The sequence below is a fragment of the Alternaria dauci genome, chromosome 6 (assembly GCF_042100115.1).
Source record: "Alternaria dauci strain A2016 chromosome 6, whole genome shotgun sequence".
Taxonomy (NCBI): domain Eukaryota; kingdom Fungi; phylum Ascomycota; class Dothideomycetes; order Pleosporales; family Pleosporaceae; genus Alternaria; species Alternaria dauci.
In genome coordinates, this window is record NC_091277.1 from 648363 (window position 1) to 666416 (window position 18054).

The 18054-nt window shown below is 53.3% G+C and overlaps 5 protein-coding genes across 5 annotated transcripts; 3 read left to right on the forward strand and 2 right to left on the reverse strand.

Moving 5' to 3' along the window:
* Positions 1–348: 348 nt before the first annotated feature.
* On the reverse strand, positions 349–2902 carry ACET3X_006564 (uncharacterized protein). Its single transcript, XM_069452707.1, has 4 exons — positions 2603–2902; positions 2406–2538; positions 712–2339; positions 349–629 (listed from the first exon to the last, which is right to left on the reverse strand). Exons 2-4 carry the CDS (start codon positions 2514–2516, stop codon positions 521–523), a joined length of 1848 nt encoding a protein of 615 aa, XP_069305332.1. The 5' UTR covers positions 2517–2538; positions 2603–2902; the 3' UTR covers positions 349–520.
* A 211-nt stretch (positions 2903–3113) lies between these two features.
* On the forward strand, positions 3114–3711 carry ACET3X_006565 (uncharacterized protein; the record flags this gene model as incomplete). The annotated part of the gene is made up of 2 exons (XM_069452708.1): positions 3114–3378; positions 3527–3711. 2 exons carry the CDS (start codon positions 3114–3116, stop codon positions 3709–3711), a joined length of 450 nt encoding a protein of 149 aa, XP_069305333.1.
* A 666-nt stretch (positions 3712–4377) lies between these two features.
* Positions 4378–7799, reverse strand: ACET3X_006566 (uncharacterized protein; the record flags this gene model as incomplete). The annotated part of the gene is made up of 2 exons (XM_069452709.1): positions 4378–4450; positions 4504–7799. The coding sequence occupies 2 exons, from the start codon at positions 7797–7799 to the stop codon at positions 4378–4380; spliced, it is 3369 nt and encodes a 1122-aa protein (XP_069305334.1).
* A 453-nt stretch (positions 7800–8252) lies between these two features.
* On the forward strand, positions 8253–8865 carry ACET3X_006567 (uncharacterized protein; the record flags this gene model as incomplete). The annotated part of the gene is made up of 2 exons (XM_069452710.1): positions 8253–8682; positions 8738–8865. 2 exons carry the CDS (start codon positions 8253–8255, stop codon positions 8863–8865), a joined length of 558 nt encoding a protein of 185 aa, XP_069305335.1.
* A 3511-nt stretch (positions 8866–12376) lies between these two features.
* Positions 12377–17973, forward strand: ACET3X_006568 (uncharacterized protein; the record flags this gene model as incomplete). The annotated part of the gene is made up of 5 exons (XM_069452711.1): positions 12377–13558; positions 13654–14137; positions 14184–16059; positions 16105–16444; positions 16553–17973. Exons 1-5 carry the CDS (start codon positions 12679–12681, stop codon positions 17971–17973), a joined length of 5001 nt encoding a protein of 1666 aa, XP_069305336.1. The 5' UTR covers positions 12377–12678.
* Positions 17974–18054: the final 81 nt, after the last annotated feature.

The following is an 18054-nucleotide window of genomic DNA, read 5'->3' on the forward strand; positions in this document are numbered from 1 at the left end:
TTCCCTCTCCTTTGCCTTCCCATCTAGGAAGTCGTGGAAAACAGGCGTGTAGCTTCTTCTCAATGCTTAGCATAGCTAATTTTTCACCTGGAAGGCCGCGGATGGTAATGCGTCGTGATCATGGATGCAGGGCGCAAGATGGCGAAGGTCGGCCGAGGAGGCCAAGAAGATCCGTGGATGTGCGATGACGTAGTTGAGAGGTACGGATCGCGAGGTGCTGGTGACATGTCATGGCGCACGGAACGAACACGAATAGGTGCCGCGGCAATTGGGAGCCTCGGAAGCGTTGTGGGCGATGTCATCGCTCGCGGTACCGAGATGCACGAAGGAAATTGTGCTGATATCAAACCAATGCATTCATGATGGCATGTCTCAACTTGCCCATGTTCTAAAGCAACGCCATCTAATGCCCCGATATATGCCAATACAGTTGCCTCCCATAAACACCCATGCTATGCATCAAACAAGATATATGATTTAGACCCCGTGTCCCTCTCCACCTGGCAATTTGGAAGTTGCTTTAGAGCTCATCTCGTCTCGGGATACGAATCTCCCAGCTTCTCGGCCCGGGCACGAAACCCATCCACCAGTTATAAGCTCTCCTCATTTCGAGGATAAAGATCTTGGTACTGTTTGCGCCGTCAGCCATGTTCTACTGCAACACCCAGATCTTGTAAAAAGTCGGGGAAGAAAAAAGGTTTCAAGACTTACAATCGCCCAGGCAGCTGCGTCCACTGGTACAGAACGTACATGAACGTCCTCTTAACCAAATTGAACTCGGCTTTCACCTCCTCCCACACTGTCATCTGGTTCGCGTCCCAGTCCCTCTTGAAATCTGGTATTTCCTCCCCGCCAGTGAGGAGATCGATTGTCTCTTCGCCGCCAGAGTTCTCGAGCGCGAGTTTTGTCTTCAACACTCCCTTGTCGGTCGCCGGAAGTGTAGACGCGACAGCTTTTGGCAAACCCTCTCGCTCATCGAGCATGCGACGGAAATCCTTGATCGCGGACAGTGAGTGTGAGAGACGGTTCATGGTGTTGATGAGCGCGACAAGTTCGGTACGGCGGAGCGGCGGGTCCTTTGAGGAATCGTTCTCGTCAAATTCGAAGAGCACTTTGAGTGCGGTTCCGTAGCCGTTTGTCTGCAGCTTACCCCAGAGTCGGCACTTGTCGCATCCTACGCAATCCATGATGCGACTAACATTCCTGAAGCGGTTGCGAAAGTCTTCCTTCAATACCATTGTGTCTGGGTCCTTGAACATGACGGTTTCATCGAAGATCTCGGGACCAGAGGGAAGGGCAGATGTAAGGCGCAAGAGAGAGTTTCTGGTGCTGTGGTCTTGTTCAGGGTCTTCCGAACAGAAGGAGTAATCGGAAATATGCCGCGTGATCTTGCCAACAGCTCGCATGACGAGGGCGTAGTTGAAGTAGACGTTGCTGATGCGCTCAGGGTGGTTGTGCAGGCGTTCCTCGTAGCAGGCTAGGTTGGGTCCCCACTCTCCTGTCGTCTGGTTTAGGTAGTCGTAGCAGAGATGAGTGGAGATGGAGGCGTGCATGCCGGAAATGACGCGATGGAACACGCGCTTCTCCAGACAGGTGTCGTCGAATTCGATAGGATCGAGGCTGTCTACAGGAGAGCCGTGAGCAATGGCAGATTGGACCTTCTGCTTCTTGCCTTGCTCTTGCATGACGTTCTTGAGCTGATTCGCAGCATGAAGTTGTTGCTGGTTTCCAAACCCGCCAAAAGGTGACCCTCCCAGCGGCGATGAGCTACCAGTCGCAGGCGCATTCTTTGGGGGCTTGCTGAAGCAGTTCTCTCTGTATATAGCCTCCCAAACCTGTTGGGCTCCGACGCCAGCGTATCCGGTGAAGCGCTCTGGGTTGTCCACAAGCGACACGTAGTCTCCCTTTGCCGACGCCGACTCGTCCTCGGGTACGCAGTAATCGCGCTCGTCGCATTCGTCGTCGTACTCCACCACACAGCTCTCGTCAACGTCGTCGCCCAGACTTCCGTGTAATGGTCGTTTCCTCTCTTCTCTCTGTTGCTTCTTGCCAGGATGCTGTGCTGTCGGCCCCTCGAGCTTGCCTAGTTCCTTTGCACGCCAGACCAGGGGTATGTCCTCTTCATTGTCCAAGGTATTCACTGCACACGCCACGTTCCCGCACATGCCATTCTCGTCGTCCCAGAAAGGACACTTCTTGCTGTACAGACTCAATCGGTAGTGCGAAAAGAAGTCGGTGTTCTGCGTGATGGACTGGAGGTAAGGGTGGATGGCTTCGTTGAGCTGTTCGAGGGTGTTGTAGCTTGCGCACGCGTCGGATACTATCGCTCCAGGCGAAATCTGAAAAAGAGTCTTAGCATTCGAGTCCCCAGGCTGCGCTGGTGGAGCAGCCGACTTGTTGCTTACATCGCAGACGTTTGGCGGAGGACTGCTCGATTTGGTAGCATGGCTTGCAGCGTGAGAGCCACCCAACAGCGAGAAGACTGCTAGGTAGAACACGTGCGCAGCTGAGCGCATAGTTGGTGATGGTATTAGGTAGCTACTCGAGTCCTCCAGTCAGCAAACGTCGGCGACAAAGCAAACGACAAGTCCGGAGGTCTTACAGTTACACGTAGCTTGACTATATGAAGACTTGGGGTAAATTAAACGCCGAGAGCACGTGTGGGGTAGGCAAAGAGGCCAGCGTGTAGGTATTGAAACTGTCTCGGCGCAAGTATGGAATCCTGGTCGTGGCCGTGATGGTGCTAGTTGGAGGAGGAAGTTCCCGACTCGGGACAAATTAAGATTAATGAAAGGCAATGCCTGTTACAAATCAACAGACACGGAAGCAGACAACTTGTAGAAGGAGCAGGCGTGGCGTATTAGATTAGTCCCGCGTCGTGCCGAGGAATTGTAATCAGACGTTCATGGGGCTACAGAATTGCAGCAATGTGGCCAGTACTGATGATTGTGGCGGTGACATCCCAACGGACCCTGAATGTCGCGCTAGCACCAGTTTCATCGGACCACTCTTTGGTGCGGCTCTGCAACTCCACCTGCACGTGGTAAAACACACAAGCAATCACACCACGCATCCTAGGAATAGGCCCTGATAACGGCCGCTAGTTCGTCGACATGGCAGAATCGCCCAAAGCAACTGGCAGCTGGTCCGATGCCTTTCCTGCCCCACGGTGCACCGCCCCATCCCTCTCCCGCGAAGAGGCCCTGTCACATCTCTCATCTCCAGACCTGCTCATTGTAGATGTACGACGCACAGACTACGAGGGCGGAACCATCAGAGGTAGTCTCAACCTTCCTGCACACTCCTTCTACATGAATCGTGCCGCCTTGTACGACCTATGTAAGAGGGCAGGTGTCAAGCGGGTAGCATTTTATTGTGGTAAGTCTGTCATGTCACTACCATGCCAGTCTCGGATGCAACCTGGCGGTATACTCGTGCGCTGGTGGCGTGAGATACGTACCACAAGCTATCGTGACCGATCCAAACACGACCCAGGTGGCTTTACCACGATACTGATACATTACAGGCGCATCAAACGGAAGAGGTCCGAGATGTTCTGGCTGGTTTGCAGACTATATTGCCGACCAGGGCGACCATCAGATTACATCCTTGACACTTGCTGGCGGCATCAAGGGCTGGGTCAAGGCTGGAGAGCCCTACACACAGCAAATGGATGGCTTTGAGCCGGACTATTGGAAACAGTTTGAATAGACGTGTGCTTGATGCATCAAGGTACCAACAAGGTGCGTGGTAGCTTAAGCTCACCACCTCATCTAAATACATGTAGTCGCAAGATGCTTCACATACTCTCGCCCAGGGCCCCACAAAAATCTACTCAGCATGATCCATCACTCATCCGAGTCATCGTCAATAATTCGCCTGCCTCTCTGCCTTGGAACAATACGCTCTTCTTCTTCCACCTCGGAATCAGAATCGACAACGACAGCTTCCTTCTTGCTCGCGCCAGCACCACGTCTGATGACTGGTACGTCATCGTCACTGTCACTGCTGACAACTGCGTCGTTATCGGTGATGTCGCTGGTAAACAGCTTTTCGCGCCTGGGTGTCCTCTTCGGTCTGGCAGCCTTGACGACTGCTTGAGTTCCCGCCCCGACGCCAAACATGTCAATGCTAGGTAGACTAGAGGTTGGAACCACTTCTTCCTCTTCCTCTTCAACGATAAAACTAGCCAGTTCCGATACATTCTGCCAGGCCAGTGGATCCTCTAGCTCGTCCGCTCCCATTGTGTCATCAGACCCGATTGTGTCGGCTTGGGATGGGAGGTGGAAACGTGGGTCTGTCGGTGGCGGAGATGATTCTTCGCCTTCTTGAGCAAGATTCGAGACGCGCCAGTTGGGCGTCTTTGTTATTGGTATTTCATCTGCTGTTTCGGGGTACCGGATTGGCGTCTCTGTAGCCAGTTTCTCTTTTCGGGGGCGAGCACGAGGTGCTGGAGTCTTGGGTGTCTTCGGGGCCGGCTTCTCTTTGGGTTTTGGTACTGACCTTTCTTTTGGCGGTGCTTTCTCCTTTGGTTTCGCCGGCGCCTTTGCTTTGGGCTTCGGACCAGGCTTTGCTTTTGTTTTGGTAATTGGAAGGCCTTGTGATGCGGGTTGGTCGTCTTCCCACATGTCCTCCAGAATGTTGTCCGGGATCACGGGCGCCACTTCCATATCCGGCACGATAAAACCGTCATCCGCACCTGATTCGCAATCCGAATAGTGCAGATTCCGCTGGAACTTTTCCAGGCGGTCAGTATCCATGTCGTACATGCGCTGCAAAGTGCCGGCAAAAGCCCGTGTCACGCGACCTGGTCCGATTCGTCCATTCTTGTAAGGCAAAGTGCGCTGCCGCTCAGGAAACTTACCCAGGTCTAGTACGTCGACCATGGGGGCGTCATCGTCGTCAAAAACCGTCTGATACCGTCTTTCGAGATCCTGAGCCGCTACATCGTCTAGCAGTACAGCATCCAGTGGTGGCATCTCAAAAACTGTCTGGCTTGGATAAGCTGGTGCTGTAGCTTTCTTCCCTCGACCTTTGGGCACGATTTCCTCACCCATACGGCCTGCAGTAACAAAGCCAGTAATCACATCGTCGGGCATATGGAACTTCTTCGGGGGCTTCTTGGTCCGCCGTCCCTTTTTCGGTTCTGGTAGCCAGTCTTTCTGGGTGTTTTCAGTTGGGATATCCACCACGCGCCGATCAACAACCGGCTTGACATCCGGTGGTAATATCCTACGAGATATGTCGTCATGAAAGTTGAAGTGTCCTCCGTCTGCGATGAGTTCCTGCATCTTGAGGTAGCTGTCGTTTGCCTTGTTTGCGTCGTTTTCTTCCTTGCCTTGCATCTGAAGCATCACGATTCGTCCCTGGCGTTTTCGACCTGTACGACCCATGCGCTGTAGCATGCGAATTGGTGATGCTTTCGAATCGTAACAGATGATGAGATCAACCTCGCCGATATCCAGTCCTTCTTCACCGATCGACGTCGCGATCAAGGTATTGAACTCACCGTTCTTGAACTTCTCAATAGCCTCCAGTTGATCTTTCTGCGACATGCCTTCCGAGTTTTTCCCATGTGCTTGTCCAACGAAGATGCGTGGACGGATCATCGGTTGATGTCTCTTAAGGATGCGTGCAATCTCTTCAGCGCTATCACGAAAGTGGGCGAATACCATGATTCTCGTTTGTGATGGAGGCGCACCATCAACGTTCCTGCCATCACCCGCATTCACGAAGTGATCCAAAATGACTTCTTGCAGGTACTCTAGCTTCGGATGCCCAACAAAATTATCATCCGTGATCCACCCATGGAGACGCACCATCAGCTTCTTCCAAGCGTCACTGTCAAGGATCTGCTTCTTATACTTGGACTTCGTCTTAGCAGCTTCGTCCTGGAACTCCTTCATCTTGATATAGAAAGGACCCATGCCATGATACTTTAGCAAATCCATTCCATGTGAGATTGATGCCAGGATGGCGAAGATAGTATGAACTGTACTCTGAAGGCCACGGTTGGCATTGCGGCCGACTTCTAGGAACCACTTCTTCTTAGCCTGCTGACAGCCAAAGGGCGTCAAATCGCGGGGGTTCTTGCTCCAGTAGGCGTTGAGTCCTGCGATAGTGTTCACCAAGGGTTGTAGTGCTTCGCTGTACAAGTCCATGCACATCTCCATCTCATCTGTGTTCTGGAAGACTTGCTTGTCGATCTTGCGCTGATGCACGTAGCTGCATATATCCATGGAATTCTCCGTTCGGATCTCAACCTTGGAAATATCGAGGCCATCGATGACCTTCTGGACCGCCTCTACATCAGCGCCGGGTGTGGCTGTTAAGGCTAATACCCGGAAACTCGAGTTGAATCGGCGAAGAAAGCTGACGACTTCCACGTAGGCGTAAGCACCGGTCGCTCGGTGGGCTTCGTCAACAACTAACAATACTATCCTCTTGGGATCCGCATACCCAGACTTCAGGTCGTTCAAAAGTGTTTGAGGCGTCATGAAAAAGACTCTCTTGTCTTTCCACTCTTCCGCTCGTAGTCCTGTCGACACGCCTCCAGTAAGCATTGTGGTATACGAGCGCGGTATACCGGCAATGTTGAAGCAGGCCTCCACTTGTTGTGCGACAAGCGGCTTCGTCGGGGCAACGAATACGATCTGCGCGTCGATGGTCCATCGAAACCAATTGAGAATGATGGTGGCCGCGATGAATGTTTTACCAAGACCAGTTGGGAGAGCCACAAGTAGGTTGTTGAAAAGACCTCTCTGAACGATGTTGAACTGGTAGTCTCGGATGGTTCCCAGGTTTGTTGGATAGACCCAGGTCTTGATCGCTTCAGGGTCTAGCTTGTGGTGAGTGGGTGGCTCGGCCTTCTGATCGATGACAAAGTTGTAACGCTTGTTGACTTGGGTGGCGGGAATTGTACCATCGACCCCTGCACGACCAAACAAAGTAGTCTGTCGTAGGCCGGTCAGAGGTGCAACGACACGTTTTCGAGCACTGATGACTTCCACATCTCCCTGCTTCTGTGGCGACGAAGAGGACGAGGCAAAAGCATCGGATGGGAGATCTGCGAGGTCTTGGGTGTAGTCATAGTCATTTGGTGCTGCCGCAGTTGCAGCGCGGACCGGTAGTTTTGGGGATTCTTCGATCTCAATGGGCGAGTCTGGAAAGGCTGGAGACGACAGTGCTTGTGGTGCAGGGCGAGACGATATCGACTGTCTTCCCGGTAAAGACATATTGCTCGTGGCGTCCAATCCAGCCGACTTCTTAGATGCAGATGGCTTGTGCACACCAATTGTGGTAGTAGGCTTGGCCCAAATCGCCCCCCTCGGCTTCCACGGTGGGGAATATGTTTGAGGTGGTTGGGTTAGATACATGTCTGGCATTTCCACATTGGTGGTCGACATATGAATGCGCTCTTTCCGCTTATCCGCAACGGTCTCTTTGATGGGAGATGCGTGTTCGTCATCGTATCGGTTCGACAGGGCCCTCTTTTTACGACTTGCAAGTGCGCTCTTTAGAGGTGAGACACTTTTGCTGCCTGTATCCGACAATGTCCGGTCGGATTCATCAAAGGCGTCTTCATCTTGATCAGACGAAACGAAAGGACCTCGGCGGCGTCCATGTCGTGTCGTGCGCGGGACAGACTCTGTACGCTCATCTACTTTGCTGATCCTGCGTCGCTTGGCTGGCCTCGGGGAAGGCGGGAATGCAGGCGTGTTCTCCTTTTCAGCTTGTGTCGCGGCATCAAGAAACTCGGTGTCGTCGAACTCATCACCGTACTCGTCACCTTCATCCATTGTGTTGTGGTTGAGAGGCGGCAATACTTCAATGGTGGCGTGGTGAGGTTAATGTCACGACGCGTCGTATTCTAGCGCGTTTTGCCCGATCGCGTGGATGGATGGGGCAGGTGGACCCTTGCAGCCCAGGCTGCCTGCATTGAAATGACGCCGTCCGCCCGACCAGCTTACTATTTAAAGCTTAGTCGAAACCCAATATAAGCGCAACGGAGCCGCTACTAGCTAAACCCCTATGTATGACTAGCAGCGTATGAGGGTAATAAAAACGAGATAATCTCCCCCAGATTCTTCCTTTGTGTGTGCATTAACATTCGTTCTTTATTCCGATTCAGCCTTCAAGTACTCGTACTTCCGACGCTCACTTGCCCTTTCTTCAGTATATCTGTATTAATTCACTCGACACCGATCCGCGACCTCGAATAGCCCCGTAATATTAAAGCGCGAATCGACATCATGAAGTACTCTGCCGTTCTCCTCTTTGCCATTGGCGCACTCGCTCTTCCCCAAGATGCGTCTGTTACCAGCGCTCCCCAGACCCCTGCCGCCATCCCGAGTGGTCTCTCTCCTGCCATCAGCTGCGCTATGTCGTGCGACGACAGCGATGTGACCTGCAAGGCCGCATGCCTGGGCAACGCTCGACCCAACGCCTCCCAGGTTGTCGATACCAACGAATGTGTCGCCAGATGCGACCAGGGTGATGGCTCTACTGAGGACTCCATCGCCTATGCCAAGTGTGCAGACAGCTGCATCAACAGCCTCTTCCCCAGCAGCCAGACTGCGTTCGGCGCCGGTGGTGCTGCAAATGCTGCTCCTTCTGGCTCTGCTGGTAGCGCCGCAAGTGCCGCTGCTTCAGCTACTGGTTCTGCCAACCCTACGGCTACAGGTACGTTTACCGTTAACATTGTGTATTAGCTATCTTTGTACTAACACAAATCTAGGAGGATCTGCCACTGGCTCTGAGTCTGGCTCTGCCGCTGAACCCGCTGCGACCGGTGCCGCCGACAAGGCTTCAGCTCGTCTCACTGGTGCTGGTCTTGCTGGTCTTTTGGCCATTTTCGCCTTGTAAATCTAGTCAATTCCAATTTGGAATATGCTTGAAAATGTCGATTGTTTGAGAGTTTGGGGGAGTAACCGAAATTGTGGTTGATGCGGGAGTTCACACTGTATGGTGGCTGCGATATTAATTCTACTGTGTGTCGGATATTGGCCCACGCCATATAAGGCAAGAATCGAACGCCCTCACCCCGGTGGTTGGCTGGGTAGGGTGTTGCGATGCAAGTTAAAGATCGAACGTTCCCTCCCGTAGTTGCCTGGGTAGGGTGTTCGATTTTTCCCTCGTATAGCGTGGGCCTATGTTGGCGGCAATGTTTCAGTTTAACCGAATAAAAACTCTGTAGTTGCACTGCCGTTTCAAGCAGCATACTTTGCTTGTTGTCGAACAAGCGTACCCGGGTCTGTGTGAGCTGTTGTGAATTGAAGTCGTTGAGGAGGGGGATCAGCACTGGGAATGCTAGCGCAGCTAATGAGCTAACGATGGCGCTGGCTCGTGCATCTCATGCAGGTCGGCATGACCACGGCAAGTAGATGTCATCAAGGCCCCGCCCAGACCATAACAAGTGCCCACACACCATGAAGAAATCGGGGTAAGTCATCATGGGGCTTTGTTCAGTTGAAACAGAAAAGAACAATGCTCGTATGCGTCTGTCAGAATGACAGTAATAGAGGGGACTAGTGCGTTCTAGACATTTATGGACAACACGAATAAAGCCCAACGCCTCCCAAAGTCGAAGACGCCGCGGCTGGCAGCATGGCGCAGATACGGCTGTGCAGGTGGTTGTATTCGACCTCGGACCGAAAGTTTGATTGTATTCGTTGACAATTTTGCTCGAATGATGGAGATTAATAGGGGTTACACGCGCCGTTTATGGGCAGAGAATAGCTGGGTCGCAGCACTTGTTAAAGACTTTTGGGTGATATGCAAGCGCCAGTTGTTCCCAACTCCACGCAATCTAGATCACAGATTTATCAAGCCATCGCCGGTATTCGCCTTGCTACATTATGGTGTGACATGATAGTGTTCTAGTGGGTGGGTTCGTAGGTGCCCGCGACAGTATTTCGAGCAGTATATGTACTGTGAGCGTCTTGCTGTCTGTTTTCTGTCGGGTGTCAGTTGTCTCTCAAGAGCCGGGTAATCGCAGCAGATGTTCCACCCACCTGTTCCGCTGCCTGCTGCAATCACGGCCGTATACAGAGATTCCAAACTACACTGATCATTTTTACCAGATGGCGCAGTCTTCATCCTTCTGGATGACAGCATCGCATCGCATGTCTATTCAATGTGTCACGTGTACCTGTGCATTGTGCCCAAAGGTACACATTGTTGTTGGAGTACATAGCCCTGGGTTGTTTTTCCTATAATATACAGCTGGCGCATATACAACGAGTCATGTTGAACGTAATGCTCTCTGCAGTAGTGTCATGCGAGAGGTTGTGCGGTGTTATTGGCGATTGTTCATGTGAACAAGAGACTAAACGACGCCATTTCCAAACAAGACAAAGCCAATAGAAAACCCAGTTGCAGAGTTAACCAGGATAATCTCATGAATTTGTGCAATCTCCCGAGCAGCTCTGTTTTTCTTCTAGACATGCACACTTGAAGAAGAGTGACAGTGACATATCGTGAAGCAGAGTCCACGTGGCCAAGGATGATGTGTACCAGGGACTATTGTGTTTGGAAGCAAACGTGAGCAGTCATCAATCTAGGTACGACAAAGATAGGAAGGGCTGAAACTCCTGAAATCCTTCAACAATAGAGGACTGCAGGGACGTGCGAGCGGTACCGACAACGAAGAAGAATCCTCATTGCTGATGCCTATTTGCTGGTAGACGGTCACATCTCCGGATGAACCAGTCAGGATCGCAGCTCCCAAGGTCGAAGCAAGCGATCTTTGAAGCACCGACTTGCTCATGGTTGGAAAGCCATGTCGGAATCGAGTTAGCCATCGCATCCTCTACTACCGCTCGCATTGATTGATCTGGAAGACGTATTGCGACAATAAGTTTCCATGATCTTCCTAGAATCTTCTTGGCACAATAACGTTGGACGTGGTGAAAGATCACAAGCTGAGAGTTTCGGTCGCTTGGCCGGCTTCTTAGTTGGCAGTACGCCCCAAATGCTCCCAGCTTCGGAGATACCCAGCGAAGGGACCTATGCTGCGTTCCGCACAGAACCGAGCCTTTCAAGAGGTCACTAGGGTGCAGTTCCGTTGCAATAGTCCGCACAGATCGAATGGCATACCAACATCAGTAATCACGGAATAGGCATTGTGCCGTGTTGGTAAATGGCAACGAAGACTGGATGGAAGGCTCGCTGAAAGAGTTTGTGTGGGCCAAACTGTCACTGCAATGGTGCGCGAGCTGATGTGCGCCAGCGATCACGTTAGCGAAGGCCGGATACAGCGAATGAGAAGCGGGCAGTATGCGGCCGACGAGGGTTGGCCAGGTGCGGCTGGGTGTTTCGAAGGGGGCAGCAAGGCAGCGAATACGAAATGATTGAATGCGTCTGCTAGCGTCCCTGTCTGCGGACCTAGTAATGCCGCTGGGTAATCCCGCGAACCGAACGGCTGCATCACTGCAATTGCAGGCAGATGTGCGACACAACCATGGGCGTTGTTCGACCTTCACCACCAGGCGGAGGTCGACGATAGAGATGATCGGGCCGTCTGGGACCAGGCCGATGTGGCCGGAAACAGGTGGATGTCAGACGCGAACGGGCCTAGGGGAAGTAGGGCCACGGAAAGGAATAACAACAAGGGACCAAGCTCCAGACAGGAGCGCGGGCACGAGGCGCCTGTTCAGACTCTGCCAGCTTGGGTGACGCAATGTGTGCTGTGGAAGATTCGGCATCAAGCCCATCCATCCATCCACGGATCTGCCACAGAGGTCTGCCAGTCGACCCTTGTCGGCGCTAAATCGAGTTAGACAATGAACCACTTGCACCATACATCGCCTCCTCCAACCTTCCTCGCCGCGCCCACACCATTATCGCAGCACTCGATACCAGATATTTATGCCCAGTGATGTGGTGAGGCGCACGCTGCCGTTGATATGTGATGGGTGTAGTGCTTCAATTCGATGAAACCAAGCAGCAACTCGCCCGGTACTTGCATGCCAGGTGGTCGATTACCGTCGGCATGGCTGAGACAGGCGGAGCAACTGCAAATAACAGAGATAGTCGCCGCATGATGGGCGCGTTGCCGGTGTATGATGGACAGGGGTGGTGGAGATCGTTCATGGACGAAGCGTGTGAACATGAACGTGCAAAAACCATCAAAAGGATACATCGTGACGAGAGGTCCATCAGCGCCCCCATCTGGGACGGAACGGCGCATCCATACGGCGTGGGTAGGTGCGGACCTGGTCGTCAGGGTGCTGTTGTTAGCAGCACCGATGAGAAAGATGAGATATGCGTAAGAAAGAACTAGGTCCCACGGACGTAGCCTTGGGCCTAGCTTGGCACCGTTAGACCCATACTACAGCGAGTCCGCCATCTTCGATTCCTTCAACCACTGCTCCCTTCTTCACTATTTCCCCCCACACCACGCTTTATCTCGTCTGACGGCGAAACAATCACCGGTTTCGCCATCGGTCCCATCAAGCCAACGGCCCCAAAACTCACAAATATCTAACTTTGACTTGCTGCTTCCCCAAATCGCGTGTATGCGCTGATGGGCCTTCTCATGCTGCGTTGATATCCGCACTTGACGGGCTTCTTCTTAGCGACAATCCTGGCGACAGCCCGCGCCTGCCTTGAGAAGGGTTTTTCGACGTCCTTTGGCCTGGCTTTTTTATTGGTTCTGCCTTCCTCTTAGAATTCGGCATGGCAGACACGAAGAACGGCGAAGGCGAGGCTCCGTCTTCGACGGCTGGGGACCAGTCCAATGCACCATCACCGCGCAACGAAGAGGACGTGCAAAGCGATCAACAGCATCAAACCAACGCTGCATCAGAAACAGCACCTTCAAAATCAACCAGCAAGGCTTCTTCTACTAGAAACTCGACACCCGCGGCTTCTCTAGAGGTACGGCACCCTGCACAGGATCCCGACGACGCGTCTTCTGCCATGGACGACGTGCAACCATCACTGGAGGCCGCCAACAGCACTTCAAACCAGTCCAAAGCATCATCGAAGGAGCCCGATCAAAACGGTGAGGCGCCGTCGTCGTATGGTACGCGATCGCGCGGCCGTCCCGGCAGGTCGCGACCTAATTATGCGGAAGACACCGAAATGGACTTCGAAGTGGGAGCTGCATCCGCAAATGGCAACGTATCAGATCCGCCGTCGCGTAATTCTGTGGCTCCTGAAAACGGCCATGTTTCTAGTGTGAGTGGGAAGAAAGGTTCCGCCTCTGCACAAGGCAATGCATCGTGGGGTAATTCCGGATCCAACACTAAAGAAAACGCGCCGAATCCCAATATTTCCGGCACATCAACTACGGCTGCAACAAGTCAGTCCAGCACACCCCAGCCGCAACCCGCAACCAAACGGCGCAAAAATGCTGCGGCCAACGGCGCAAATGGTAGTCACGCGAGTGCCGCAGCGCCAAGCCAAGTAGGGGCGAAGCGCGGAAGCCATGCCAGCGCCATGGTAGCCACCAACAGCGCGCGCGAGTCCAACATGATGACTTTTGAAAACACTGGAGCTTTTCTCATCGACGGTCATCTGGAAGCAGACGATGGCCAGATTGTTTCCGTTAATGGTAAGTTCTGATTTGCTTTGGCTGCAGCCGACGGTCGCTCCGTTACGCCAGCCACGTCTTGCGGCTTGTTTTCCGTTTTCTAATTGGATGTGCAGATCAAGTGTACCTCGTGTGCGAGCCGCCCGGCGAGCCCTACTACCTCTGCCGCGTTATGGAGTTTATTCACGTCGACAACGACCCCAAGAAGCGGATAGAGTCCATGCGAGTTAATTGGTTCTACCGCCCACGAGATGTCCAGCGCTACAACAATGACACTCGTCTGGTCTATGCGACCATGCACTCCGACCTTTGTCCCCTTGCATCTCTACGAGGAAAATGCCAAATCTTGCATCGGAGCGAGATCGGCGATCTGGACGAGTACCGCAAAACCAAGGACAGCTTCTGGTTCAACCAGGTTTTCGATCGCTTCATCCATCGCTGGTACGACGTGATTCCAGTCTCGTCAGTCATCAACGTGCCCGATAAGGTCAAGAAAGCACTAGATGAGCGATGGAAGTACATTTGTCTCGAGACCAGCCGGGTCAAGGAGCTGACTAGCGCTGTCAAGAGCTGTAAGCGTTGTGTCGGATATTGCGCAGCGTAAGTTCTCATCTGCCCCCACACGTGACGGAGCTAACCCAAGTAGGAATGACTCTGTAGAATGCGCTGTGTGCCACAACACATATCACATGAACTGCGTACGTCCGCCACTTCTGAAGAAACCATCTCGTGGTTTCGCCTGGGCATGCGGCCCATGCAGCAGAGCTCAAGAGAAGAAGCTGGAGGCTCGGTTGGGTACCACCCACGAGGATGCGGAAGAAGAAGAAATCGTAGACGAGGAAGAGGAGGAGGCGAGTGGCGATACCAATGCGACAACACCGGATCCAGATTCCCAAATCGACACGCATCCCGCGACACAGGCAGAAATAGCTCTGGCTAAGATGTGGCCCATGCGGTACCTTGGCATACATTGCCGAGTAGAAGATGCACTGCAGTACGACGATCGAGCCATCTATCCTCGCGCGAGTTCCAGGCTAGGACCCCGACACCAAGCTAATGTAAACGTCTGGCACGGGCATCCTGTGGAGTTGGTCAAACCGGCGGAGATAAAGAAACGCTACGTCAAGGCTGCGGGTAACAAGAAGGAAGGCAAGCTCTCAAAAGAGACTGTCGCTGCGATCGAAGCAGACAAGGCGGAGAAGGCCAAGCGCCCTAAGTGGGTAATGGACGAGCCGCCTGGTTATGTTCGTCGTGGTCTAGATCTCCCGAACAAGGACAAGGAGTGTACCGCGGAACTGATTTTCAAGATGCCACCGTTAGGAGTGCACTCCACGCGAGGAGAAGACAATGCGCCGACTGTCACGGAGGACCAAGTAAAGGCTTATATGGAACGAGCGAAAGCCTTGGCCAAATCTCACGTTGGTGTAGAACCGTACAACACGAACTTCTTGGATCGGTGTTTGGCGCTCTTCACCAAGTACCAGTACGATGCAGACGTAGCGTTGAAGCATGTCAAAAAGATCGATAAGCGGAAAGACTTGAAAGAGCCCGAGTTAACCAAGGAAGAAGAGAAGAAGTGGAACGAGGGTGTTGCAAAATACGGTTCGGAGATCAGGCTCGTTCGCCTGCACACCAGCAAAACTATGTTCTACGGCGATGCCGTACGCTACTATTACATGTGGAAGAAGACACCCAAAGGAAGGGAGATTTGGGGCTCCTACAGCAGCCGAAAAGGGCGCACCAAGAAGGTAGAGCCTGACGCACAATCCCGACTTGTCGACGATGTTGCCGACAACGCAGACGACTCGGCCTTTGACAGCGCGAAGGCCGTACAGCGCAAGCGTCTCTTCCAGTGCAAGTTTTGCACGGTCCGCCATTCTCGCCAATGGAGACGCGCGCCTGGTGTGACACCCGGCCAGATGATACCTCCTGACGGTCGGTCCAAGGACAAGACCGGATTTCTCATCGCGCTTTGCCTACGCTGTGCGAACCTATGGCGCAAGTATGCAGTAACATGGGAAAATGTCGACGAAATCGCGAAGAAAGTCGCGCAAGGTGGAGGAAAGGCGTGGAAGCGACGCATCGACGAGGAACTCCTACGCGAGGTCTACGCGGCGCAGTCAGACCCAAGCTCCAAGAACGGCACCCCCGAATACGCTGAAGCTCCGACAGCCACTGCCCAGGCGACTACAGAGCCGCCCAAGAAGAAACAGAAGACTGCTGCTACGAGCAACGGAGACAGCGGAACGACCACTCCAGTCAACGAGCCTGTTTCGAAGAAGAAGGAGAAGGAGAAGTCTGCTGTGGCTCCCAAAGCTCCTACACCTCCACCAGTTCCTTCGCCACCGAAGCTAAGGCCTTTGCCCTGCGCTGTATGTCGATCATCAGAAGGTTCCCGTCTAGAGTGTGCGGCCTGTCGATTGACTGTCCACAAACGTTGTTATGGCGTCGAAGAAACACGGCAGGCGAATAAGTGGTACTGTGATACTTGCAAGAATGATAAGAAAGAGAGCGTGTCATATGTAAGTTACATGCTGAGGATTGGTGAGACACTACTGACTAGTCAGACGTACGAGTGTGTCCTCTGCCCACAGCAAGATACCGAGCAAGAGTTCTATGAACAACCGAAGGTCACGCACAAGAAGAAGACTGATCGTGATCGCGAAAAAGAGCGCCGGGAGAAGGAGCTTGTCGACCAAGCCAAAGACGATTATCGCGCTCGACAGCAGGAAAAAGGCCGGCCGCTTGTACCCCGGGAACCACTCAAGCGCACTGCCGACAACAATTGGGTGCACGTATACTGTGCAATCTGGCATCCCGAGATCAAGTTCAGCAGCGCAGCCCGCCTTGACATGGTGGAGGGGATAGGAGCACCAACACTTCGATACGATGCGGTCTGCAAGCTGTGTAAGACGACCCAGGGCGCCTGTGCATCTTGCTTGCAATGCCATGCAACTTTCCATGTTGGCTGTGCTCACAGCAACGGCTACACGTTCGGATTTGACATGACCCCAGTTAAGGTCTCTCGGAGGGATGCTGTGCCTACGGTGACCATGAACGGAGAAACAGGTACATTGATTGCGGCGATCTGGTGCAAAGAGCATACTCCCAAGACTGTTGTTCATCCCATGAACGAGGAAGTGGAAGGCACGGATCTAATTGCACTGCAACTGTTCGCGCGCGAATTCAAGCAGGCTGATCTTACCTTGACGGGCACTGCGCGCAAAGCCAACTTGGTAGACCAGTCGACACGCATAGTGCCCCAGATCGCGCCAACCCCAGTCAATCGCAGGGCATCTGCAGTCACCGCTCCCACACCCACATCAGCACGTGGTCGACAATCGAACGCTGGCATATCAGTCAAGGAGGAGTCAGCCGAACCCCCTGCGCCCAAGCCTGAGCGCAAATGTGTGCGCTGCAAGATTGAAGCTAGTCCGCGATGGTGGAAGGTTGATGAAGAAATGCCAGCAACACAAGTGTCACGTGTGGTAGATGGACCAATTGGCCGTGATGGTACGACAGACCAGAATGGCCACATTGAGAAGAAGCCTGTTGTCGAAGAGGGTCGCATCGTCAATGGCAATAGCCAAGACGATCGGCCGATGACGGATGCGCCGGCTGTTGCTTCACCTACGCATAATACTTTGCGATTGAACATCGATGTTGATGCTGCTTCCTCAGGCTCATATATATGCCAGAAGTGTCATTGGAAGAAACAGAATGGTACGACTGACGATGAGGATGAGCGAGCGAGGTCGGTATCGATCTTCAAAGAGCCACCGCAGACATATCCTTTGCCGGCAGCTCAGATACCAGCATATCCACCTCCGCCCCCACCCCTAGCAGGAGGATGGACATTACCAGGTGGTCCCGCATCAGGCCAGCCTCCTCCGCTACCCTCCTGGCACAGCGGTGTCCCTCCAGGACCTAGCCATGCTCCGCACCATCTGCCCAACGGGAACGGATACGGACCACCATCACTACAGGGCCCGTCTATTGGTCATATTCCTTCGTTCCATGCGCCGTACCCACCTCAGCCGAATGGCTACGCGGCTTTCTCAGGTGCACCGATGCACTCTACGATAGCAGCTGCCGGGCTTCGGCCACCATACTCCGGACCGCCTATTAGTGGACCTCCGCAGCTACATCACAACAACGGCGCGATGATGGTCAACGGTGCTATGCAATCGCCACGGACAATGGCCTACTCGCCAACTCATCCTCATGCCCATCCGGCCTCGCGTGAAAGCCCATTCACTGCACCTCCAGCAGTAGTGCAGTACCCCGTACTCCACCACGGTAGCCCTGCCCCTGGTAGGCCGGAAACACCCATGGACACGGTGATGCGCGATGCTCCAGCAGTGACGTCGGCGCCTACCGAACGCGCCAATACGGGGGCAAGTGCCAGCCCATCTCTCCGCAACTTATTACATTAGACTTTCCTTTCGCTCCTTCTCCTTTCCATCTGTGTAATTCGTTTCATCTGAACTTGAAGCATGGGATCGGAGTTGATGCCT

Bases quoted from the DNA above. Each gene is read 5' to 3' on its own strand.
- ACET3X_006564 (XM_069452707.1), bottom strand. From the start codon at position 2,516: ATGCGCTCAGCTGCGCACGTGTTCTACCTAGCAGTCTTCTCGCTGTTG. The intron at 2,340-2,405 runs GTAAGCAACAAG...ACTCTTTTTCAG, and splicing joins CTCCGCCAAACGTCTGCGAT to ATTTCGCCTGGAGCGATAGT. The intron at 630-711 runs GTAAGTCTTGAA...CGGCGCAAACAG, and splicing joins ACGCAGCTGCCTGGGCGATT to TACCAAGATCTTTATCCTCG.